Source organism: Equus quagga, chromosome 4 (genome assembly GCF_021613505.1).
Source record: "Equus quagga isolate Etosha38 chromosome 4, UCLA_HA_Equagga_1.0, whole genome shotgun sequence".
Classification (NCBI taxonomy): Eukaryota; Metazoa; Chordata; class Mammalia; order Perissodactyla; family Equidae; genus Equus; species Equus quagga.
This window is the reverse complement of record NC_060270.1, coordinates 127,816,298-127,843,469: the sequence shown is the minus strand read 5'-3', so window position 1 is coordinate 127,843,469 and position 27,172 is coordinate 127,816,298. Positions and strand designations below refer to the sequence as shown.

Here is a 27,172-nt window from a genome sequence, read left to right as displayed (position 1 = left end):
CTTAGCAACCAGGTACAGGGCTACTGGGGAGGGAAGGAGGATGCTGGGCCAGTAAGGACAGGCTTCAGCGGCCCGCCCAGGACCTAGCCTGAACCTTTGGCTGAAGTTGGCTTCCTCCCTTTGAGCAGACCCTGCTGGAATCGGACCGCAGTGGGGTCTATGAGTTGGGTGTTTTTATCCTGGCTACCCACCCCTTCCATTCCAGGGGCTGGCTCGCTGTGGTGAGTGGAGTCTGAAGGAGGAAGCCGGGAATTTAGCTGCAGGCAAGTAAGTGTGCAGGGGCCTCTCAGTACCTCTGGGGAAACCCCTGCAGAAAACTAACGCGTGCAGCCCCGACCCGCCCACCTCCTCCCGACCTCCTTGGGCCACCTGCAGTTGGCGGGTGGGCACGAGAGGAGAGGGCGCCCTGCAAAGGGGCTTCGGCCTGTTTCTGCTCTTTAGCATTTCTAGAATAGAGAGTGGGTGGGAACCGACCCAAGTAAAGTCCCAGAGACTCTGACACTGACGCACAGGAAAGCCTCAAGTGGGAGGAGAAATGCAAATCCCCTACTGACGATGGCGTCAGCGGCATTGTCCTGGGGACTGTGAAGGGCGATTCTGCCTTTGGACTTGAGCGCCGCCTGGGCCCTGGGCTGAGAGAACCGGGTAAGTAGGCAGACCACAACTTCGTGTTGCTTCTCCGGCAGAGCACCGGCCAGGAAATGCTTATGCAGGATGCTGTTGAGGCTGTGCTTTTCTCTCGGTGTTTTGACAGTTCCTTCTTTTTAACTTGTTTGAGGATGGGCAATTTCAAAAAGAAGCGTCGGACTCCATGATTCAAGATGCGCTCTGGCGCAGGTCTCTCGGCGGAGACTCGCGCTCTGCCCGGGGAATCTGAACGGTGGGTGGGACGCTAGTGGCTGCTGCGGAGGTGTGTCCTCGCGAAGTGCTGAAAGTGAGCCCCTCTTCACTTTCTTAGCTTCCCTGAGCTATGATGTCTGACGTTAGATTGCACGCCTGGGTTTCAGAAAAAAGCCCGCAGCGAGGGCAGCCGGTGATTGTGGCTTTGATGAGAGCGAGCGATGGTTTAGGGCAGGCCATTTCCTATACAAGCTCCACGAGTCACAGAGCCAGCGCGGCACCGTTAGCTCCCAGACAGTGGGACAAAACGCCCTTTTATATAGATCTTCTAGGGCCAGGCATTCAAAGAGAATAGTCAGTCAGGCGCTCCGTTTTCGAAAAAAGTGTGCTGTAGTTTTCTTGGGATGGGAGAATTAACCGCTAGAGAGTGAAAGCAAGGAAGCGTACTGCTGGATGTCTAAAGACATTTCTAGAGGCTGCAACAGAGAGGAATATCCTAGGACTATATACCGTCTCGTTCCCTTTTTCAGACTTGAGTTCAACTTTCTGGAAGATGGACTCCTCTCCTTGTAGTCATCTATCTAACTTTCAGATGGGTGCAGTCCAGCTGACTCTTAGTTAGCAAACAGGTTTGCATCCAAATTGTCGCAAGGATTTAACAACACATAGTAGCAATTGTAACTGTAAAGCTATTTTTGGCTCATGTTCTCTCTTGTCATTAACAAGAATAAATTGATAGGATATAGTAAGACAATGCCAATAGCAGCATGGGCACAAATGTGCCAGTTTTGTGTGGAATATATATACACCCAGCATCTGGAAAAACAACTGCATCTGGCGTCAGGAGGCCTCAGGTCGAGCCTTAGGCTTCACATCTTGGGCAGGAGTCATTTCGCCTATTTGTTCCTCAGATTTTTTTTTCGTTTTTAGAGTTAGGTAATACTGTCCACCTGCCCTATTCACAAAACCTCAGGAGGGCCACTCATTCTTCACTTCACACGCACATACCAAGGACTCACAATATGCCTAGGATGGTATGTGTAAAGGTCTTCAGGACTATAAAATGATATGAAAATGAAACAGTCTTTCTTTTCCCAGTTGCTTTTTTTTAGCAAAACATTGACAATAATCTTCTTCTATACATTCAGATGAGGGAAAAGTTACCCCAAAATAGTCCATTTGAAACCTGAGGAGTATGCGGATGAAATATATGAACTTCGTTATCATGATGTTCTGTAAGCGATAGGAAATCTTTACTGACTTCTGAGGGAGATTGAAATACTATGGGGATTAATCATGTAAAAGTTTTTCTTTGAGCTAGAATTGCTGACAAAACAATAAAAAATTTGACTTTGGGAAAAGTAAAATACTGTAACCTTGAGGAGACGTCATATTAATTTCCCTGAATTAGGAAATATGTCTAAAGCTTCTAAATTGGCCAGAGTGGGGTTCTGTGGGGGGAAACACGCAGTTTTGTTTTATGACAGGCTGCCAAATATGTATCAAGTGTGGTTTCTTCCTCCTTAAGTAACTGAGGGTTTAACCACCGTCAGATACACATCAGAGACTAGTTCAAAGTAGACCTTAAAAGCTTTGCCCAGCCATAGTGGGTCTTCACAGAGGGAACTAGAAATGTTTATTGGTTTAGAGATATTCTGAACTAAAGAAGTAGAGCCCACGAAGAACATACAGGAAACTCCTCATAAAGCTAAGACCAAATCAGACTAGACAGACGAGACAAATCTGAAATAAAGAAAAAAGCATTGGGCAGGTCCATATAAAAGAAGCTTTTATTGGGTGTTCCTCACAAATAAAGTCTTCAAGGGTCTTAGGAGGTATAGTTGAGTGTGTTATTTGCCTTCAAGTTGCTCAAAGTCTAGTCTAGAGGGAGCAGGGCATAGGAAAGGAGCCTTGAGAACACAACTTTGTGTAGACAGGTGGGGGTGGGGTGAAGGGGGTTGAGGGGGAGTGAAAGCTTTCTGGAGAAGAGGAAACAGGAGTTCCTGTGAGAGCAAAGGAGGAGTGGTTTAGGGGCAGAGAAAGAATCCTGCTTCCTTCACTAGGGATGACTTAGGAAGAAGCGGAGAATTGCTTTATCTTTGGATTGAAAGCATTTTTCTCTTTTCTGTTTCCTTTAATTGGGTGACTATTAGTAGAGAAATTTTTCTCCAGTTAGTTAACTAATGGACAACATTGCCTGTTTGAAATCTGAGAAAAAAAAGGAAAACATATATCACAGTCATTAATTAACATTATTTTTGAACTCTAATTTTACCTCTTCTTTTATAGCATGTCTCAGTGGAATCAGGTCCAACAGTTAGAAATCAAATTTTTGGAGCAAGTAGATCAATTCTACGATGACAACTTTCCTATGGAAATTCGACATCTCTTGGCCCAGTGGATTGAAAATCAAGACTGGTAAGATTAAACAAGACTGCGTTTTTCCTAGAGGTTAATGAACAAATGCTTTATGCTCTGTCCACATGAATTGATTCAGTGGGCCACTTTTGACTTCATAGATGCATTCTTTTCCGGTAAAGAATCTTCTTCAAGGATTTGGAAAGCTTCCTCAAAGGAGAAGAATCGTGGTCCTTTCTGGTTTCATCCCTTGTAGATGAAAACTTGATGGTTTTAGTGCTTTGGTTTTTTCTGTTTTCTAAATATTAAAAAGCCAAGAAGTCAATCTATTGTTTATATCAATTCTCTATGAGAGACTGTAAATAAATATTTTTTCTCAGTATGTTTTACAAACATGCAAACAGAGCTCTATTCACCTTGTACAATTAAAAAAATTTTTTTTGCTTTAAACAGTCATCTAACTTTTTTATTGTGATAAAATATATCCTTTTTTTTGAGGAAGACTAGCCCTGAGCTAACACCCGTTGCCAATCCTCCTCTTTTGCTGAGGAAGATTGGCCCTGAGCTAAAATCTGTGCCCATCTTCCTCTGTTATATATGTGGGACACTGGCACAGCATGGCTTGATAAGCAGTGCATAGGTCCACACCTGGGATCTGAACCAGTGAACCCATGGCCACCAAAGCAGAGCACGTGAACTTAACCACTACGCCACTGGGCTGGCACCTAAAATTTATCATTTTGACCATCTGTAGGCATACAGTTTAGTGGCATTAAGTATAGTTACATTGTTGTGGAACCTTCACTATCATCCATCTCCAGAACTTTTTCATCTTCTCAAACTAGAACTCTATACTCATTAAACACTAACCTGTCATTCTTTCTCCCCAGCCCCTGGCAACCAGCATTCTATTTTCTGTCTCTATGAATTTGACTACTCTGGGTACTTCATACATCAGGCAATATTTGTCATTTTGTGGCTGACACTTCACTTAAGATATCTTTTCGAAGGTTTGTTCATGTAGCGTGTATCAGAATTTCCTTCCTTTTTAAGGCCAAATAATATTCTTTTGTACGTACATACCACATTTTGTTTATTCATTCATCAGTAAATATTTAAGTTGTTCCCACCTTTTAGCTATTGTGAATAAAGCTGATATGGATGTTGGTGTGCAAATATCTGTCCAAGTCCTTGCTTTCAATCTTTTGAGTATCTACCCAGAGGTGGAAGTGCTGTATGTATTTCTGATTATATTTTGAGGAAATCCAGATTACCACAGTGGCTGTACCATTTTCCACTCCCACCAGCAATGCACAAGGGTCCCAGTTTCTCCACATCCTCACCAACACTTGTTATCAGTGTTGTTGCTAATAGCCATCCTAATAGGTGTGAAGAGGTAGCCCATGTTTTGATTTGCGTTTTCCTAATGATTAGTGATGTTGAGCATACTTTCAGGTGTACAATTTAATTTTTAAAAACCTTGAAATGCTTATCACTGTGGAATAGATTTATGACTTTAAAATTAGTATGGTAAAAAGAGTAGACATTCTACTAAATTGTTTCCTGCTGTGTAATGACACTTTTGTTTTTTAGGGAGGCGGCTTCTAACAATGAAACCATGGCAACAATTCTTCTTCAAAACTTATTAATACAACTGGATGAACAGTTAGGTCGAGTTTCCAAAGAGAAAAACCTGCTCTTGATACACAATCTAAAAAGAATTAGGAAAGTCCTTCAGGTGAGAATGCGTTCTACTCTTTCAAAATATTTGGATTTATGAGTCTTAAATTCAGTAAAAAAAAAAAAAAGAAAGAAAAAGATCAAATATGTACCCTTATCTTATTTTCAAAGCGGATTTAAGAGGGAAAAATCTGAATTCTCTTACCATTTTACATTTTGTGCTCAATTTTATTTCATTATCCGATGTTTGTTTTTCATGAAATTTTGAATCTAAAATACACTGCAAGTGGGAGTATAAGTGTAATTTGCTTGTGACTGTTTACTAGTTATGATCAAATCTGACAGCGCTGGGATGGAGATTTGAAAGATAAGAGTTTCATGGCTATCCCCAGTCCTTCCTTGCCTTTGGCTCTTACCTAAGGATTTAGAGTTAGTACTCTTCTCATTCCTAGACAGAAGCATCATGGTTGTTTGCATCCTTCCGGATTGGGTTCCAATCTCACCTCTTTCCAAAGCGTTCTTTGCTGCACTCTGGTGCCCTATTCCAGAGGTTCACCCAGGCAAAGCCCATCTCTCTGTGTTAGCACAACTCCTGCGACAGATCTGTACCATGGCATTTAGTACATTCTGCATTAGTGTCGTTTCTATGTGTTTGTCTTCTCCCCCAAAATGTGGCTTACTTGAGGCAAGGACTTTGGTACTCAGCTTTGAATTCCCAGTGCCCACACAAGGCTGGACACGTGGAAGATGTGTAATATTCGTTGATTACAGGGATAAGTGAATGAAGGGAGTGAAATAGGGATCTAAAGAATTAAGGGCAGGCTAATATGGAGCTAAGCCCAGAGGTGCTAGCAGCACAAACTCTGAAGATGGACTGCTGTCATATTCACTGGGTGCCTATACAGCATATTAGATAACCTGAAAAGTGCATATGCCATTTGTCAGTGAGGCATTCTTAGAATCCCAGCCTTACAATGCATACATTTTTAGAATATTTTACCTAGACTATAATAGATATGTCCTTGAAGTTACTAACTATGTGTGAGAGGAACATACATATTAATTTTTTTCCTGTTGTTGTTTAGATTGCACTGAGCCATCTTTGCCCTTGTAATACCCTACGAATTTGCAAGACACTTGGCCAGGGTAGGAAAATAGCTTGTTGCCAACAAAACAGGATTTTTCACAGCATAAAGCAAACTGTCTCTTACAGAGATAAGACATTTAACCTTGGCTTCATTAGCTTAGTGCCCTAATCAATAAACCTCAAACAGGGGTTGGCATACTGCTACCCACAAGTCCAAGGTGGTCACTGCCTTTTTTTGTATGGCCCATGACTAAGAATGGTTTTTACATTTTTAATGGTTGAAAAAGAATAAAAATAAAATACATTTGAAAAGTTTGTGACGTGAAAATTATGTGAAATTCAAATGTCTGTATTTTGGTGGAACATAGCCATGCTCATTCGTTTATGTATTGAATGTGGCTGCTTTTGCATTGTGATGGCACAGTTGAGTAGCTGTGACAGAGAGTGTATGGCCCCCAAAGTCTAAAATAAAAATGTGTGTGTGTGTATTGTGTGTGTGTATGAAGCATGCTTATCTGGCCCTTTACAGGAAAGTTTACTGACCCCTAACCTAAAGATCCTACAGAAAAAGTTCTCCAGGTCACTTTGCTAGAAGGACACAGATGGGTAAAATGAATGATGGCATGGTCTTTAGAAATTCTGACTCTCAATAATGTGGCCTTGGGCAAGTCCCTTAATCTCTCTGAATTCCCATATCTTTTCGTGTAAATGAGAATGATTATTATTTACCTTTTTGGATTGTAAGGAAGAGTTTTTATTCTGGCAAAAAATAGACTTTCAATAAATGGTGCTTGTTGTTGGCAGAGAAAATAGGGGGATCTTCTCAGTATAAACGAGGGTAAGCGTTCAGCCCATCTTTTTTCCCGGTGGGGATAAGATTGTGAGGGAGCTCAAGAACCCGCAGTAACTCCCAGTGACATTTCAGCTCAAACACACAGTGACTCTTCTGCTTATGTCACTGGCCCTCCAGCATCTTGCCTCTCTAGGTCTTTCCCAACAAACTGCTCCAAGCTCAACATCCCTGTCGCATAAAAACAGATCTAGTCCTTGTTCCCAAACACACCAAGCTCACTCTTGAATGACTCTGAGCCTTTATCCGTGACTGTCTTATGGCCAGGAATGCTCCGTGGTCCCTCTTCCTTCAGTCGAGCTCCCACCCATCCCTGGAGGACCAGTGGAGGTCCCAGTGCAGCAAGGAAACCTTCACATATGCTCTAGCCTTGTTCTCATCCTTCACGGAGCACTGGTTACGAGATAACCAGCATCTCCTCTGGGTTGGACGTGTCCGAGCAGGCCTGAGGCTCCCTGAAGGGAAAAGCCTGACCTCCTTTTGCAAGCCCCCTCCTGCCTCCGGTACCCAGTGTGGGTCTTCTACAAATGAGGAACTCAAGAAACTGGTTGGTTAAGATATTTTGAATGGACAAAAACACTTGCTCTTTTCTTCATTTTATAAACTATACTTATTGGATATTTGTATTAATTCATAACACAATAGAAAATAGCAATAAAGAACATCGTCAACTATGGTTTTACATCTAAACAAACCTGCATTTTATGTTTCTTTTTAATCTATCATATTCCCATGGTTTTGTTTTTACTTCTTTTTACTGAGGTCATAATAGTTTATAACATTGTGAAATTTCAGTTGTACATTTTTATTAGTCCGTCACCATACATAAGTGCCCCTTTACCCCTTATGCCCACTCCCCAAGCCCCTTCCCCTCTAGTAACCACTAATCTGTTCTCTTTGTCTATGTGTTTGTTTATCTTCCACATGAGTGAAATCATGAGGTGTTTGTCATTCTCTGTCTGGCTTAGTTCGCTTAACATCATACCCTCAAGATCCATCCATCTTGTTGCAAATAGGACGATTTTTTCTTTTTATGGCTGAGTAGTATTCCATAGTATATATATATACAACATCTTCTTTATCCATTCATCAGCCAATGGGCACTTGGGTTGCTTCCACATCTTGGCTATTGTGAATAATGCCGCAATGAACATAAGGGTGCATAAGTCTCTTTGAATTCTTGATAAATATCCAGTAATGGGATAGCTTGGTCATATGGTATTTCTATTTTTAGCTTTTTGAGAAGTCTCCATACTGTTTTCCATAGTGGCTGCACCAGTGGTCTATGAGGGTTCCCTTCTCTCCACATCCTCTCCAACATTAGCGATTTTTTGTCTTGGTGATTATAGCCATTCTAACAGGTGTAGGTGATAGCTCACTGTAGTTTTGATTTGCATTTCCCGGATGACTAGTGATGTTGAACATCTTTTCATGTGTCTGTTGCCCTTCTATATATCTTCCTTGGAAAAATGTCTATTCATATCCTCTGCCCATTTTTTTTTTTTTTTGAGGAAGATTAGCTCTGAGCTAACTACTGCCAATCCTCCCTTTTTTGCTGAGGAAGCCTGGCCCTGAGCTAACATCGGTGCCCATCTTCCTCTACGCTATACGTGGGACGCCTACCAAAGCATGGCTTGCCAAATGGTGCCATGTCCACACCTGGGATCCAAACCGGTAAACCCGGGGCTGCTAAGAAGTGGAACATGAGCACCCAACTGCTGCCCCACCAGGTCGGCCCCCTCCTCTGCCCATTTTTTGATTGTTTTTTTGTTGTTGTTGATTTGTGTGAGTTCTTAATATATTTTGGAGATTAACCTCTTGTCAGATATATGATTTGCAAATATTTTCTCCCAGTTGGTGGGTTGTCTTTTTGTTTTGTTCCTGGTTTCCTTTGTCTTGCAGTAGGTATTTAGTCTGATGAAGTCCCATTTATTTATTTTTCTTTTGTTTCCCTTGCCCGAGTAGACGCGGTATTAGAAAGATCCTTCTAAGATCAATGTCAAAGAGTGTACTGCCTATATTTTCTTTTAGGAGTTTTATGGTTTCACGTCTTATCTTCAAGTTTTTAATACATTATAAGCTGATTTTTGTGTATGGTGAAAGATAATGCTCTACTTTCATTTTTTTGCAAGTGGTTGTCCAGTTTTCCCAACACCATTTACTGAAGAGACTTTCCTTTCTCCGTTGTATGTTCTTAACTCCTTTGTCAGAGATCAGCTGTCCATAGATGTGTGGTTTTATTTCTGGGCTTTTAATTCTGTTCTGTTGATCTGTGTGTCTGACTTTGTACCAGTACCATGCTGTTTTTATTACTGTGGCTTTCTAGTATATTTTGAAGTCAGGGATTGTGATGCCTCCAGCTTTGTTCTTTTTTCTCAGGATTGCTTTAGCTATTTGGAGTCTTTCATTGCCCCATATGAATTTTAGGATTCTTTATTCTATTTCCATGAAGAATGTCATTGGTATTCTGATTGGGGTTGCATTGAATCTGTAGATTGCTTTGGGTAGTATGGACATTTTAACTATGTTTATTCTTCTAAGCCATGTGCATGGAATATCTTTCCATTTCTTTATGTCATCATCAATTTCTTTCGATAACATCTTATAGTTCTCATTGTATAGGTCTTCCACCTCCTTGGTTAAATTTATTCCTAGATATTTTATTTATTCTTTTTGTTGCAATTGTAAATGAGATTGTGTTCTTGAGTTCTCCTTCTGTTAGTTCGTTGTTAGAGTATAAAAATACAACTGATTTTTGTAAGTTGATTTTGTACCCTGCAACTTTGCCGTAGTTGCTGATTATTTCTAATAGTTTTCTGATGGATTCTTTAGGGTTTTCTATATATAAAGTCATGTTGTCTGCAAATAGCAAGAGTTTCACTTCTTCATTGCCAATTTGGATTCCTTTTATTTCTTTTTCTTGCCTAACTGCTCTGACCAAAACCTCCAGTACTGTATTGAATACAAGTGGTGAGAGTGGGCACCCTTGTCTTGTTCCTGTTCTCAGAGGAATGGCTTTCAGTTTTTCCCTGTTGAATACCATGTTGGCTGTGGATTTGTCATATAAGGCCTTTATTATGTTGAGGTACTTTCCTTCTATACCCATTTTATTGAAAGTTTTTATCAAAGTTTTTATCATAAATGGATGTTGGATCTTGTCAAATGCTTTCTCTGTGCCTATTGAGATGTGGTTTTTATTCCTCGTTTTGTTAATGTGGTGTATCACATTGATTGATTTGCAGATGTTGAACCATCTGTGAGTCCCTGGTATAAATCCCACGTGATCATGGTATATATATGGTCCTTTTAATATAGTCTTGTTCTCAGTTTGCCTAATTTTGTTGAGGATTTTTGCGTCTATGTTCATCAGCGATATTGGCCTCTAATTTTCCTTCTTTGTGTTGTCCTTATCTGGCTTTGGGATCAGGGTGATGTTGGCCTCGTAAGATGTGTTAGGAAATGTTCCATCTTCTTCAATATTTTTGGAATAGTTTGAGAAGGATAGGTATTAAATTTTCTTTGAATGTTTGGTAGAATTCTCCAGAGAAGCCAACTGGTCCTGGACTTTTATTTTTTGAGAGGTTTTTAATTACTGTTTCAACCTCTTTACTTGTGATTGGTCTATTCGGATTCTCTGTTTCTTCTTGATTCACTTTTAGGAGGTTGAATGACTCTAAGAATTTATCCATTTCTTCTGGATTGTCCAGTTTGTTGGCATATAGCTTTTCATAGTATTCTCTTATAATCTTTTGTGTTTCCGTGGTATACATTGTAATTTCTCCTCCTTCATTTCTAATTTTATTTCTTTGAGACTTCTCTCTTTTCAGTGAGTCTGGCTAAGGATTTGTCAATTTTGTTTATCTTCTCAAAGAACCAGCTCTTAGTTTCATTGATCCTTTCTATTGTTTTTTGTTTGTTTGTTTGTTTCAATTTCATTTATTTCTGCTCTAATTTTTATTATTTCCCTCCTTCTGATGACTTTGGGCTTTGTTTGTTCTTTTTCCAGTTCTGTTAAGTGTAGTTTAAGATTGGTTATTTGAAATTTTTCTTGTTTATTAAGGTGGGCCTGTAGTGCTATGAATTTCCCTCTTAGGACTGCCTTTGCAGCATCCCATATGAGTTGATATGGTATATTTTCATTTTCATTTGTCTCCACATATTTTTTGATTTCTCCTTTAATTTATTCAATAATCCATTGATTGTTCAGTAGTATGATGTTTAGTCTCCACCTATTTGTCAGTTTCCCATCTTTTTCCTTGTAGTTAATTTCTAGCTTCATAGCATTATGGTTGGAAAAGATGCTTGATATGGTTTTAATCTTCTTAAATTTATTGAGGCTTAAGACAAGTTTTTATGGTAAAACAAGATGCCCCTTCCCCAAGAAGAAGAAGAAAAAAGAAATGACCGGCTGTCAAAAAACTATTGATACTATGCTTATTTAGTTTCAACATTTTCATCCTCTGGGACTTTAAATACAATCCATTTTAACTACTATAGCAAAAAAAAAAGCAAATAATAAAGTACCAGAGGAACTAAGCAGATATAAGGTAGATTTATTTCAGTTCTTTACAGAGCAACTGAGGTTTCCAGTTTCAATATTCTAATTTGCTATTTATAACTACTTGTTATAAAAGACAAATTAAACAAAACCACTGACCAGGACTACCAGCAAGCCCCAAGGTGGGAAGCCGTGAATGCTGATGTCCAGCTGGCCTTAAGCCCTTCAAGGGGAGGCAGCCTTAGGTCAAGACCAGAAGCAAGGACTGCATCAGGTTGAACCCTGGCTCTGTGACTTACTTGCTGTGTGGCCCAGGGAAAGATATTTACACTCTCTGGCTTCAGTCTCCTCAGCAGTGTGAGCAGAATCACACTGGTACCTACCCCATAGGGATGTTAGGAGCATTGACAAATTGTAAAGCACGTGGTAAGGGCTATGTTAGGATTTGCTTAAAAAAAAAATCTGCCCCAGATATTTCAAGAATACTTTGCCCTGTTCTTGGACTTTTTTTTTTTAAACCAAGAGAATCTATTTTTCAGAGCAGTTCTAGGCTCACAGAAAAATTGAGCAGAAAGTGCAGAAAGTTCCCATATACTCCCTCTCCACTTGCCTCTCCCAGTTTCCCCTATTATTAACATCTTGCATTGGTGTGGTACATTTGTGATGATTGGTGAACCTATTGTGATACATTATTATTAACTTAAAACCCAAGATTACATTAGAATTTACTCTTTGTACTGTACAATTCTATGGGTTTTGAAAGATGTGTAATATCACGTATCCACCATTTCAGTTTCACTGCCCTGAAAATCTCCTCTGCCCTACCAGTTCATCTGTCCCTCTCTCTCCTCCAAACTGCTGGCAACCACCAGTCTCTTTACTGTTTCTGTAGTTTTGCCTTTTCCAGAATGTCATATAGTTGGAATCATACAGTGTGTAGGCTTTTCACATTGGCTTTTTTCACTCAGTAATGTGCTTTTAAGTTTCCTCCAAGTCTTTTTGTAGCTTAATAGCTCATTTCTCTTTATTGCTGAATGATATTCCCTTGTATGGATATGCTACAGTTTGTTTGTTCATTTTTGCCAATTAAAATAATGCTGATATTAACATTCACGTGCAGATTTTTGTGTGGGCATGAGTTTTCAACCCAATATGAACTTGCTTGCTGGATCTTTGTTCTTGAACTTTCTGTTGCAAATCTCTTTTCCTCATTCACCTTCCTCTCTGTGTCTTCATCTGTTTGGGCTGCTGTAACAAAAATGCAATGTGATTGGGTGGATTTTAAGTAAGAGACATCTATTTCTCAGAGTTCTGGAGGCTGGGAAGTCCAGGATCAAGGTGCTGGCAGATTTGGTGTCTGATTCAGCTTCCTGGATCCTAGATGACTCTCTTTTCAGTGCAACATCACATTGTGGAAGGGGGAGGGAGCTCTCTAGGGTCTCTTTTATAAGGACACTAATCCCATTGATGAAGGCTCTGCCCTTATGACCTAATCACCTCCCAGAGACTCCACCTCCTAATATCATCACATTAGGGGTTCAGATTTCAACATATGAATTTGGAGAGACACAAACATTCAGTCTATAACAACCTTCCTTTCTTTCTCCCTCAGATAAAATAACTTTAAGAAAATTAAAATGGTGCATGTTCACAATGAAAAATTGAAGCACTACAGAAAAAAATGCAAAGAAAAATGAAATAATCCAAAATCTACTGCCTACATATAAACATATTAATATTTGATGAGTGTCATTCCACACATGTATACATATATATGCAGAAGGAAGGCTGGAGTGCAGGCTGCTGCTGATGTTTTATACCCAGCCTCCTGTGCCCCCTCTCTAACTCCACTCTGCTCTGTCCCCACCCAGAGTAACCACTAATCTAAACTTTGCATTTATCAGTCTCTTCCTTTTTCTTACAGTTTTACCGCAGATACTGGCATCCCTAGACAATATAGTATCTAGGTTTGCAAGTTACCAAACCTCACATAAATGGATCACACTTTATTTATTCTTCACAGCTTGTTTTCTTCACTTCACATGGTTCCTGAGATTCATCCATTTGATGTGCGTAGCAGTAGTTTGTTCATTTTCATTCCTACATAGTATTCCGTTGTGTGACTGTATCACAGTTGATACGTTTTACTGTTGATGGATACTTGGGTTATTTCCAGTATTTCTTTGCTATTTCAAGCAATATTGGTCTGAACATTTCTGCATGTGCTCCTTGTGCACATGCACATGGACTTCGTTAGGATATATAACTAAGAGTGGAATTGCTGAATCGTGGCGTATTGTACTAGATAATACCAAAATTGTTTTTTACTCTCCAGTAGAGTAAGGGTTCTGGGTCCATATCCTTGCCCACACTTGTTATGGTCATATATCATGCAATCTGGTGGTGTATTCCTTTAACTTTTGGTTCTTTTTCTAACTTCTAACATCTAATGACATAAGTAAACATTTTAAGTATTTTCTGCCTTTCTTCTTGTCTTATAAATGAATTTAGATCTATGCATTATTGAGAGTTACTTTTTATGTACATTAATATATAGTGCTCTCATTGTTCATATCTAAATAGTCTGTAATTCTACTTTTGACTTCTATTTTTAGCTAGATAAACTTAAAAATTGTCCCACTGAAATACATAGAAATGCTAGATGAAATATAATAGACTTTTAAATGCATAGATAAGCTTATCACGAATTAAGGGAAATTTTATATAGTCAAGAAAAATATTTAACTATAAAACAGAACTGTAAGTTGGAGCTGGCACAGTGGTCGTCATATGTTCTTAGATTCCAGAAATACAGGTCTTCAACATGATAAATAAAAAGAAACTGCAGGACACCAGAAAGAAAGAAAAGGTCCTAAAAGTAGCAAGAGAGAACAGATATACAATCGTCCCTTGGTATCCTCAGGGGATTGGTTCCAGGAACCCCCACAGATACCAAAATCCATGAATGCTCAAGTCTAGTGTATAAAATGGCATAGTACAATGAAACCCATGGATATGGAGGCCAACTGTATTACTTACACAGAAATGGGAGATAAACTGAGATCCAAATTTAAAATAGTAATAAGAGAGAGGAGTAGAATAATTTCTTCACAAAACTGAAAAACAGTATCTCTACCCAGCTAAACTATTGAACAAAGGTGAAAGTTTACCACAAAGATAGCCTCATGGAAGGAACTACTAAAGGAAAGTAGATACAGATGTTAAGCATGCATGGTAAAATTTCAAAAGTACCGCCACAACAAGTGAATATAGAGTACATAAGATATAGAATACATAAGAAATTGGCTATTCCTCAAAAAAACTAGTGTTAGGGAAGTAACAGGTAGCAGACATCAGCAATCTTGTCTGATAACAGAAAAAAAATTTCCATCAATTAGAAGACCGTGTTTAGCGTTTTTAACTCTGTGGTTAGTAATCCTACCACCTACGGAGCATTTTTCACTGACCAGGTAAAGACTCTATTAGTGAGAGTTTTAAACTTGGTGGCTGAGGGGCGCATGCAAGTGTAACCCACACCTCATGTGTTCTGTTCTCTGCACCACTACCGCCTCTTTCTCAGAGGTCATTTGGGTTTGCCTGAACAAAAATACGTGTCAGAGCTGCAAGCTCCTCGAAAGTTGAGCAAAGGTGGGGTTCCTTCTTGCCCAGTCTGCAAAAATCCTATTGGTTCTGAGTATCAGGTGAAGTGACATTTTTAACATGACAAGAGGGAAGATTAGAAACACATCTTTGCAATACCAAGGGAGAAAAAGAGTTGCTTTAGCTACTGAGCTGCTCTGAATCTGCCAGATCTTATCCTCTAATTCATGCTACTTTCTCAGTTCACTCCTCTTCCTTCCCCTTGTACACCACACACACAGAGAAGCGAAGAGGTGACTCAACCTATGACTTGAAAGAACCTGGGGTAGCCACTTTGTGTTAACTCTGAAAGAGCTGAATGGAGGGTTCAATCTTTCAGGTCCTTTTGCTGCACATGGGCGGCAGCCAGTTTGTCATTCACTCCACGGTTACCTCCCCAAGTCCCCAGCACACACACCCCAAATCTGTTTCCCTCTGAGATAACTGTCTGGTGCCAATATCACAATGCTCACGTTTCTTAAGCTTAAAGACCTGCATGTCGCGCCGTTTAAGATGAAATGTGAATTCGTTGTCAGGATTTTGTTTGCTGCATAATTTGGGGTGGCTAACAGAAGGCGGATGGTGTGCATCGCAATTCCTTGTCTGCGCACATCACACTAACTGGAAATCCAATGTGAGCAACTCCAGACCCCACTCGCCTAAAATTTCATTCATGAATCATTTTGTGCATATTCCTCCAGCCTTTATCTTAGTCCAAGCCTGCCTGGATTGCTCTCCCTCCTTATTAAGTCTTCTCTAATAGTTTATGACTCGAGTCTATAATGTTGTCCTTTCCCTGAATTCTGAGTCTCTTTGAAGTTTATGCCAGAATCTGAAGCTTCCTTACGCAATAATTACTTTGTGTATAGTACACTATTTTTTGTTCCAAATGGTAGCTTGGATGTCTTAAAGTAGAGCTCATATAATTTGCATTGGGGTAATACTGGGTACCTACCCCATAGAGATTTGTTGATTTAATATTGATTTCATCAGGTATATTTGTAACATCAGGCTATCGATTGCTGAAAATACAGGGTGAAAAGGACATAGATAAAATTCTGACGTTCAAAGAGTTTGCAATCTAGAATGCAGACAGAAGTGCAAATAAATATTTATGTTGTGGTGTGGTAACACCATGGTCAAGGTATCTGCAATCCTAATTGACGGAGTTGAGAACATTTGAGCTGTTTCTAAAAGGATGATTCACAAGCTCTGAAGAGGAGAAGGGGGGAAAGGGAATCATGCACAGAGGGAAAAACAAGAGCATGAACATGACAAGAGAATGCCTGTCCCACAAACAAGCCCAGCATTTCAAGCAGTAAAAGAGGGTTGTGTGAAGACCTTGAATGCCATGCTATGCAGTTTGGACTTTGGCAATGGGGAGCCACCAAAGGTTTTTAAGCCAGAGTGTGACATGAATATATGCTTTTATTGAAAACATACCCAGAGAAAATTTTCTGTCTAGGAAGAGCAATTCCTTGTCTGCTGTAGGCAAAGGAATGTTGGAGAATTCTCCTAAGACTGAAAGATTTCTTTCCTCTTTCCAACGCCTATTCTCCTTCTCCTCAAATCATCTGAATTTAGAGAACTGAGCCAGAGATTGGATAAATTTCATCTTCCCTAACACAAAAAACTATCTATAATGTACCAATGGAAAGAAATTAAACTATTCATATGAATGAAAAGTGAAGTCAGCTCTTGGTTTTGGAAAATATGAAGCCCACACAATCTGTCCGGGAGCTGTCATGGAAACTGCAACAGATTGATGAGGCCTGTGAATCTACTGATCTGACAGACCACAACAGAAGCTTTCAGAGGTGCTGCCAACCCTGGAGAGAGCAGCCATGGCCAAGAAGAAGGTTAGATTTCTGCAGCGTCTAGTGTCATGACTAATCTCGCCATTGGGAAGGTGGATGGGGAGACACAGATGCCAGTTGAGAAAGAGGATATGAAGATGTTCAGAGGCAAATATTGACTTTTGCTGTCCATTGGTTTCATTTGCTGGGAGTGGCATGATGGTTGTGAAGAAAAAATTGGGCAGAGATTCACTTTAAAAGTAGGAGAACTGTGTCATTCTGCCAACAGTTTTTTAGCAAAATAGTTTCCTATTTTAGTTGTCCTTATCACATGGAGATGAAGACCCATAGGAAAGCTGGCTACATGGCTCTAAATCCACTGTGATCTGGAAACTTTCCAAAGAGATCCATAATCAAAACCAAGATAGTTTGTAAGACTTGTTACCTTAACATTTGCTGCTTGAGACATTTTTATAAAAGTAAGTTTAATAGAAGTGTAAAAATAAGAGCAAAAATAAATAAATCTATTTGTGAACAAGTATGTCAATATAATCCAAGTCAATTAGAAACCAATTTATGTTTAGTTTTAAAGTTGCGGTGTGGGAGAGTAATGATCAAGCAGATTTCTAAACTTGGTAGATAACTAAATTTAGTTCATAGGCATTGAATGATTCGTTTAATTGGTCCAAATCATTTTAAAGGCATTCATTGTAATTTGTCAATGAGAAGTTCAAAATTTGGGGAAGAAGCTGATTTTCTCACCAGGTCACCAGGAACCCTTCAGGATTTCATTATACTGCTTTCTCCAGAGATGACCTGAAGGGACAAAGGATGCTCAGTTGACACCTATCTTTCCTGACTACTTCCTTCCAAAAATGAGGATCCAGAACCAAGAACACTTACATGGTTGATCTTCAGCACTCTGTTACCATAATCCTTTGATTGGCTACTTTGGTCAAGAACATGGCAATCCCACTCCTAGCTGCTGACTGGGCTCCTAAGTGCACAATGAGACACTAAGGTGGTCCAGGCAGCCAAGAACCACATTGGTGCCCCAAAACTGAGAAGACCCTTCTGTGTCTCTATGGAGTCAAGAACCCTATTTTCTATCATTTAATCTGTGATCTCTGCTTCAGTAGAAAGATATGGGAACGACAAAACAAGCAGCAGCATATCAAACTTTTAAAGAAAAATCTAGCTGCCTTTCATACGTACCAGTTTTTCAGGACTTACATCATCTCTGTAAGGATTTATTTTGGAAAAAGTTAATCTCATGGTTCTCTGTAGCTTAGCACACCATCAGCTCACCATATCTTCTCCTTTAGATTCTTTTGCTGAACAATAAAAAGTCTTCCCAGAGGAAGAGGTAGAGATAGAAATAGAGACTTCATGGCAACAGTGTGGAGGATAGCATGGCAGGTTAAAATGGAGGCACGGAGACCTGTTTGGTCGTTACAGCAATAGTTCAAGGAAAAGGAAGTAAGATGTGAGCTAGGCAGTGACAGTGGGGATGAAAAACTGCTGGAGTTGTGAAATAATTTGGTATAAGAACTGACATGTAACGAGTGCATAGAAATGAAGTGTGTGAGAAATAGACGACTGAGGGTTTTAGTTTGGGTTATTACGTGGATATTGATGCATAATGAAGATTAGGTTTAGGGAAGGAAGTGCGATAACAAGAAGAGTTTGATAAATTCTAAGTGGAGTGCAGTAGGAAGTTAATGGAAAGCTACCTGTCTCTTCCACAAGACTGTGAGCTCCCTGGGCACATTCATCTTTGCATCCCCAGTGCTTAACGCAGAGCCTAGCACATAGCAGGAGCTCGGTGTCTTGTTTAATAAATGAAGAGTTGAGCTGACATTGAAAATGTGACTACTGCTTTATTGCAATGAGTATCCCTAACTAGATGGAACAAATGTCATGTCATTATCGCAAATGCCACTTAGCGTCCATAAGCACAATTTAGATCATAAGATTTTCTTGTGAAATCAGCAGTTTCTAAGGATGGAGGCAATTGGCTTTGGGAAGAAGTGTTTTTAGAGTGTATGGCTCATGTGTGAGAAGGTCAGGTTGGATGGGACCAGAAGCAGGAAGCGCTGGGAAAGCTCTTTTTCAGGGGAAGGAAGGAGACTAAGCATCTGGAAGCCAAGAGAAAATGTGCTAACTCTGGAGAGGATCAAGGACTGAAGTGAAAGGAAGCTAAAGACAAATGTCCTAGACTAGCCTTCACCTGGGAAGGGAGAGGTGGTCTTTCTGAGCCAACACCAACTCCCCAGGAGCTAAGTCAAGAGCTCTGACTCTTTGGATTCCAAGAGTACAAAAGATTTCGAAGTTCCTCACACAGTAAAACACAGTGCCATGAGCAAGTGACTGTTAGGGCCACCTAGAGATCGCATAGGAGGGCCTCCTCATCCCTCTGCTCTGCCTACTCTCCTTTCATGAGGAGGTCATATAGTCAAACTGAAAAAGATGTGGATTGGGGTCACATATTGTGTCACATTTTTCTACAATGCACTTAGAACAAAGTGCATCACGTTTTTAAAAACTTTTTGATACATAATATACATATAATAAAGCACACAAATCTTACTTATATAGCTCAGTGGATTATTTTTTAATGAACATCCATGTAACTACCACCAGATCAAGATACAGAATGTTTGTTGCACCCACAAAGCTCTCTCGTGCTTCTCTCAGTCAACATCCCTCACGAAGATAACTATTCTATCATTGCAGATTTGTTTTGGCTATTTTGGAGTTCATATGAATGAAACTTTACAGAACTATTTTTTAGGGTTAGACTTTTTTCACTCTACGTAACAAGGTTTATCCATTTTGTTATTTGTAGCTGTAGTGTTTTTTTTTTTTTTTATTACAGGTTAGTATTCCACTGTATGAATATACCACAACTTATTCGTTCATTCTTCTGGGGATGGAAACTTAGACTATTTCGAGTTTTTGCACATTACGAATATAACTGTTATAAGTCTTCTTGTTTGCATCTTTTAGTAGGTATACACATTCACTTCTTTTGAGTATATTCCCTGAGGTAGAATTGGGTCATAGGCATTTAGATGTTCGGGTTTAGGAGATGCTGCCACACAGCTTTCCACAGTGGCTGTACTAATGTACACTGCCACAGAAGTATGTGAGAGTTCAGTTGCTCTGTTTCCTCATCAACACATGCTATTGTCAGTCATTTTTCATTTTAGTCATTTTAGTGTGTGTATAGTGGTATTTCGCTGTAATTTTAATTTGCATTCTCCTAATGATTAATTTTATTGAGAATCGAATGCTGGGTGGCCCTTTCAATATCCTCTTTTTTAAGTGATTGCTGTTTTGCCCATTTTAAAGTTGTTTTCTCTCTCTTTGTTTTATTGATTTGTGGTTCTTTATCTATGCTGAATGAATCGTTTGTCAGATACAACTATACAAATACCTTCTCCCACATTGCGGCTTGCCTTGTCAGTCTCCTCTAAATAGTATCTTTTGATAAACAAAAGCTCTTAATTTTGATGAAGTCCAATTTTTCAATCTTTTTTTTATTGTTACTGCTCTTCATGTTCTGTTTAAGAAATCTTTGCTTGCCCTAGATCATTAAAACATTCTAGATTTCTTCAGAGACCTTTTTTGTTTTAACTTTTCGCATTTAGGACTATGATCTGTACAGAATTGATTTTTGTGTCTGTCGTGAAGTAGAAGTCAAGGTAGTCTTTTTCCATATGGATTCCCAGTTGACCCCCAATGATTTATTTAAATGAGCATCCCTTCTTCATTGCACTGCAGTGGCATTTTGTCGTGAATCAGGCGACTTGTATTCATGTGGGTCTCTGGTATGTTAGTCTGTTAGTCTCTCCCTGCACCAATACCACATTTCGGCTAATTACTCTTCATTTACAATAAGTCCGGATATATGGCAGTAAAAGTCCAGAAACCATGTTCTTCTTCAAAATTGTTTTGATTTTTCTCCATCTATTGAATTTTCATATAAATGTTAATACTAGTTTGTTAATTTCCACAAATAAACCTTCTGGGATTTTCATTGGAATTGCATTGAATCTATAGATCATTTTGGGAAAAATTGACATCTTAATAATATTGAGTCTTCCAATACATCAACATGAAACATTCATTTTTTTAAAATCAGTATCATTGACTACACTTTCCAACCTGTGTTACATTCTGTTATTTTTGCCCCTTTCTTCCCTCCCCACCTTTCCTCTTTCCTTCTTTTCATCGCCCACTGAATTGATTGCATCATCTGTTAATGGGTCATAGCCTGCAGTTTTAAAAACACTGCTGTAGGGTACACCTAGAAGAGGACTAGCTGGCATGTGAACCTTGTCTACATTAGTAGACATTACCACATGACTCTCAAAAGCAGTTTAATCAACTAATTTTTTGGTCAGCAGTGTATGAGAGTTCTGGTTTTAGAACCTTCTTATCAATGCTTGTCATTGTTTCCGCACTTTCATTTGTACTTACTTATAGTTGTAAAATGGATAGATCATTACTGCTATAAATTGAATTTCTCTGATTACTCTTCAAATTGAGCAACTCATCATGTTTATGGCTTAACAAGGTTTTCTTTGTGTAGATTAGGGATATAATTTTGTTTTATTTTCTACATAAATAACCAATTATTCCAGCACCATTTATTGAATAATCCATTGTATCCCCACTAATTTGTAATGTGTCCATTTTTCCTATATGTATTGGTCTGTTTTTAGATTTTGCTATCATGTTTCATTGATCTGTTTGTCTATTCTCCTGTACCAATATCACACTCTTAATTGCTATAGCTTTATGATAAATCATGATATTCGATAGGGCCAAACTTCCCATTTTGTTCTTCAACATTTTCTGGGTTATTTTTGGTCCTTTTTTCTTCCATATAAATTTTAAGATTAGTATTTTACATTTTATGAAAATTTCTGTTGGTATTTTTATCGGAATCAAATTTACATATTAATTTGAGAAGATGATATCTTTATGATAATGAATCTTTCCATCAATGAACATGGTATGTCACTACATTTATTCAGGTCTTTTTCTATGTTCTTCAGTGTTATTTTTAAGCTTTCCCCATAAAGTTATAGCATATGTTTCCTTAGATTTATCCATATGTATATTTTTTTACATTTTATTGATATTTTAAGTGGTATCGTTTTTTTCCATTACACTTTCTATCTGATTATTGCTAGTCCCTGGGAATACTGCTGATGTTTGAATACAAATCTTCCTAAACTCTCTTATTGATTCTAACTTTGTGCAGACTCTCTTTTATTTTCTCTAGACAATCATATCTTCTGCAAATAAGGAGAGGTTTGGTTGTTCCCTTCCAAGTTTATGCTTCTTATTTCTTTTTCTTCTCTTATTAGTTGTGAATTGCACTACAATATTGAAGTGAAGCAGTCATAGCAGGTGAAATGTTTTAGTAAGATAATGCTTGCTATTGGCTTATGGTGTTAAGGAAATTCCCTTATAATCCTGGTTTACAGAGATTTTTAGAAATCTTGATGAATATTGCATTTCGTCAAATGATTTGTGTGCATGTATTAAGATAATTATATACCTATCTCTTTTAATCCATACTTAAGTTGTATAGATTTTCTTATCTTGAACCATTGGTACACTCCTGAGGTAAACTGATTTTTATGTACTGTAGAATGATTTGCTAATATTTTACATAGGATTTTGCATCTACTTGAAAACATATCCTTTTCTTTTACAGTCCTTGTCTGGTTTTAATATCAATGTCATAACCAACCTTATAAAATAAGTTGAAAGTATTACCTTTTCTTTTATTCTCCAAAGCAGAGATTACCAGATGGAATACAAAAATGCAATCTAGTTGTTTTATTTTACCTATTTTATATATTTTTTAAAAATTGTATATATTTAAAGTGTATAGAATAATGATTTGATATACATGTGCATAATGAAATGATTACTAGTCAAGCTAATTAACATATCATCTCCTCACAATTACCATTTTTTTGTGTGTCTGATAAGACCACCTGAAATCTACTCTCTTAGCAAATTTCTAGTATTCAATACAGTATTATTAACTGTAGCCATCACGCTACACCTTAGATCTCTAGGCTTATTCATCCTATATGACTGCAACTTTGTACCTTTTGACCAACTTCTCCCCTTTCCTATCCCCCAGCCTCTGTTAACCACATGAAACATCCATTTAAGTCTTTAATTTCTCTCAGCAATGTTTTACAGCATTCTTATGTAGGTCTTTCATATCTCATGGTGGTTCTATAATTTATCCATTCCTCTAGAAATGGGTGTTTAGTCTCCAATTTTTACTCCAGTATATCTTTATAAGGACAATGAAATTTAAAACCTTACATTTAAATTTTGTTTGTCATTTTTAAGTGCAATAATTATCATTTTTAAGTGTTATGATTGTATCTAACACCACTCATCATCCTCTCCTACATTCTCATATGAGCAAGAAATCAAAGGGCAAAGAAGGGCCTCCCAGGGTGTCCCATCCTTTGGTTTTTAAAACCACAGCTGAATCATCTCAGTCTGTTTCCTGTTATTTAAAATCTCTAGGGAACATGAGCAGACTTCGTAGCCTTTCCGAAGCCTTACCAACATGGTCATCAGGAAATGCCATCTTTTGTCACTCTGCTGTAAATTCAACCCATTTTCCCATCATTCACTTATCAGTGAACAAAAGAACTTATCAGTGAATGGAAGAACATCTGGTTCTCATTTTTAAAAAATAGTTCTCCATGCATTAGAAGATAGAAACTGTATTTTGGGGACTATTAATTTCCTGTGTCTACAGCTCTTTTTAGCTCCACATATAGGTCCTAATCTCCAACCTTGCTAATCAACTAATAAACGTGTACTTGTTGGTAAACTGCTCTGAGTAAGGCCTTTTAATAAGCATATAAACCGCTTTGGTTTCAGGTCTCCTCTCAGAGTTAGCCAACTTTTGTAAGTTATTGAGGCTCAAACCACACGAATCCAGAGCCGTGTAGATGGTTTATCTCTGAGTTCCTGTAGATTATATCTTTTTGCTAATGTAGTTTAATATCATAGCTACTGATTTTTAAAGAATTTTATTTCTGATTACAGAAGTGATATATACCTAGTGAGGAAAGTTTAGAAAACATAGATAAGTAAAAAGAAAAAAATTATCTGTAATCTTATCTTTAACTGATAACCACTGTTAACATTATAGTATATTTCCTGCCAGTATTGTTACTCCTATATATTTTTTAACTTATTTTAAAAATTGATATTGTTTTATAACCTCCTTCCTAAGCTTAATACATTCACTCAAATAATGAACCAACCATGGAATGGCATTCCATGCCATTAAATATTCTTTTTCATCATCATTTGAATTCACCTGCTAACTAGATGTTTATTACTTTTTCCAGTTTTTCACCAACATAAATAAGTGAAGCACACATACCTATTATTTAAAGTTCATTCATATTTATGATTATTCTGTTAGGACAGTGGGTCTTAACTCCATGCATCAAAATGGCTCATGGAATTGTTCTTTTTAATGCAGATACTCACTGTTGACATGAGTGTAAACTGATATGTTAATGAAGATAATACTAGTTGCTGTATTAAATAAACAATCTGACAATAGGATTTTACTTATCATGCACGTAACAGTCTAATGTTGGTTATTCTGCAGATATGTGAGTGGCTTTCCTTTTCATTGCAAGTCAGGGATCCAAGTTCCTTCCATAGTGTGCCTGGGCTATTCCAAAGGGGTGTGGATGTCTTTGCAGACAGACAGGAGATAGAGAAAGAGAAAGAGCATGAAGTCACAGCCACATCTGAGATTGTTGTTAGCTTAGAAGGGCACACTTTATCTGCATTCCATTAGCAAGAACTAGTTACCTGGCTCCAGCACCATACAAGGAATGCTAGGAAATGTAATCTCTGGATAGGCTGCCACTTCCCACTTCCAAGGACTTACTGCAGCCTATCAGAGAGGAAGCAGGAATTTTCGTGGACAGTTAGGTATGTCTACCACATTTGGTAAGACCATCTTGGAAAGCAATTTGTCAATATCAAAGTTTAATATGACTCAACCATTCCATTCCTGGATATTTATCCTACAGATATTCTCACATAGGTAAAGAGAAGATGTTGATACAAGAATCTTCATTGTTTTTCTTATTTATGATAACAAAAATGTGAAAATAATCTCAAATGTCCATCTTTAAATGTCCACAATGGTTAAATAAATTGAATTATTTCCGTGTGTGCCATACACCTATTAAAATATTAGATCTGAATATACTGAAATGGAAGGATGATTATAAATATATTACTGAGTGAGAAAATACAGAACGATATGTCCAGTGTGATCACCCACAGGGAGTGAGGAGAGAAAGTAGAGTGGGGGGCTCTTACCAAATTTTAACTTTTTTATTGCTTGAAGTTTAAAAACATAAGCCCAAATTACATCAGTATTTTCAAATTCCAGATTCCTAGACCTTGCCCCAAATCTACAGAATCAGAATCCAGGAACTGAGGCCCAGAAATCTGTAGTTCATAAAAGTTTCACAAGTGATTCTGATAAATTGCCAAGGTTGAGACCAGAGCCTTAGGAAAAATTTCTAAAAGTGGAATTACTGTGTCAAAGGGTATGAAAAATGTTAAGCCTTTTGATAAGAATTGCCAAATTGCCCTTTAGTAACGTACCAATTCACATTCCCACCAGCAGTGCGTAAAAGCTCATTCCATCATCAGCACTGAGTGGGGCAAAGTGTTTTCATCTTTGCCAGTTTGATAAATGAAAAATGGTATGTCTGATTTATTTCAACAGAAGCACTCGATTGTTGCATTTGGTTCTCTTTCAGGGACATTCTGTCTCATCTATCTTCCTCTTGAAGAGTGTAGACAGATTCATCCCCCTAAGTTAGTGTTTCATTAGAAAAATCACTTGGGGAACTTGTTAAAAATGGAGACTTCTAGCTCCCCACTTCCAAGTCTAATTGATCAGACGGAGGATGGAGTTTGGGAATACGGATAGGAGAGGTAGGATTCAGAAAGTGTACAAAGGAGAGATGCACCGAGGCAGGAGCACCAGAAGGAAAATGGGCAATGGTGGATTTAGGATGCGGGTGTTTCATGTTCCTAGAATGACCCTTTCCTCATGACCTGCTGTGCCCTCTGCCAGGACGCAGTTCCCCTTTCCCCCTACCATCCATCAACTTCTAGCCCAAGACCTCTCCACGTGGCATTGAAAGTCACATCAATTTCTCCCTGCTCTGCACTCTCACAGCGCTTAGCATCCAAAAAGCTCATCCTGACACTTAACCACATGCTGCAATTACTTCAGATAGGTGAAAATGGACTTACAGTAATGCAGGTATAGTCTAATGACAGTTGTAGAAATATTATTTCAGGACAAGAAGAAATGCCCCAAGATAGCCTGGAAAATAATCCTGCAATAAATTACTTTTGTGTTAACATGAAATTAGAAGCAATGGCAACTCAATATAAGGTGAAATTTGGAGTCAGACAGCCATTAAGAATTAGAACCGAGTGCTTCTCTGTCAAAACAAAACAGAGTCACTTTTTACCTTATAAACTGGCAAAGATTAAAAACCTGAGACCAGTCAGGGCTGATTGTGGCTGAGCAACCGTGGTGATTCTTAGGATCAGACAGGTTTGGGAAAGAGTGCCCCTTGGTCAGTGTTCCCAACATTGTTTGCTCATTAGAATCATCAGAGATGCATTTAAAAATTAGCCAGGCTCAACCCCAGCCTAGAGATTCTGTCTGAATTGGGATTTTTTCTAGAGCTCCTCAGGTGATCATCATATGTTGCTGTGATTGAGAGTCATTGCCCAAGGTAATGTAAAAAAATCATGTGTAGATCTCACAGATATTTGATTATTCTTTGCCACTTGAAAAGGAGGGGGTATATAAGTTGCTTTTCTAGTGGAAGTGATGGATTCCCAAAGATTTATTTACTGTCTTCCTCAAATTTCTTGTCATTTGTGAGAAGCTTGTCTGAGTAAATTTACTTTCAGTCATTCATTCATTCAACAAGTGTGTATTGAAGAGGCGCTCTGCCAGGAGCACTGCTGATGTTGGGGATACTGCCCTCATGATGTGTATAAGCTACCAAAGCAGACGGAAATTAAGTAAGTCATTGCAAGAAATTACACTGGAGCTGAGTCTGTGAGTAGCTTCCGTGTGTCCTGCTTTAACAGAGAAAGTTAGGCATCATGGACCGTTCCCCAAATATGTCACCTTTGTCTAAATTGAATGCAATGTGCTTTAAAAAACCTCTCTAATTCTATGAGGCTATTTATTCTAATTTATTGTAAACCTACACTTATTTTGTTAGAAGATAATTTTCTGGACTGCTCAGGGGTGTTTCTTTCTAACCTGAAATAACATTTCTCAATTTTCATTA

The 27,172-nt window shown here is 38.4% G+C and overlaps 1 protein-coding gene across 1 annotated transcript in view; it reads left to right on the top strand.

Annotated features, from left to right (window-relative positions):
• The first annotated feature begins 590 nt into the window (after window positions 1-590).
• LOC124237771 (signal transducer and activator of transcription 4) overlaps window positions 591-27,172 on the top strand; it is a 93,949-nt gene continuing 67,367 nt past the window's right edge. The window contains exons 1-3 of the mRNA XM_046657748.1: window positions 591-645; window positions 3,130-3,258; window positions 4,792-4,936. Coding sequence (XP_046513704.1) covers window positions 3,131-3,258; window positions 4,792-4,936 — 273 coding nt within the window. The 5' untranslated portion in view covers window positions 591-645; window position 3,130. The remainder of the gene's footprint in view (window positions 646-3,129; window positions 3,259-4,791; window positions 4,937-27,172) is intronic.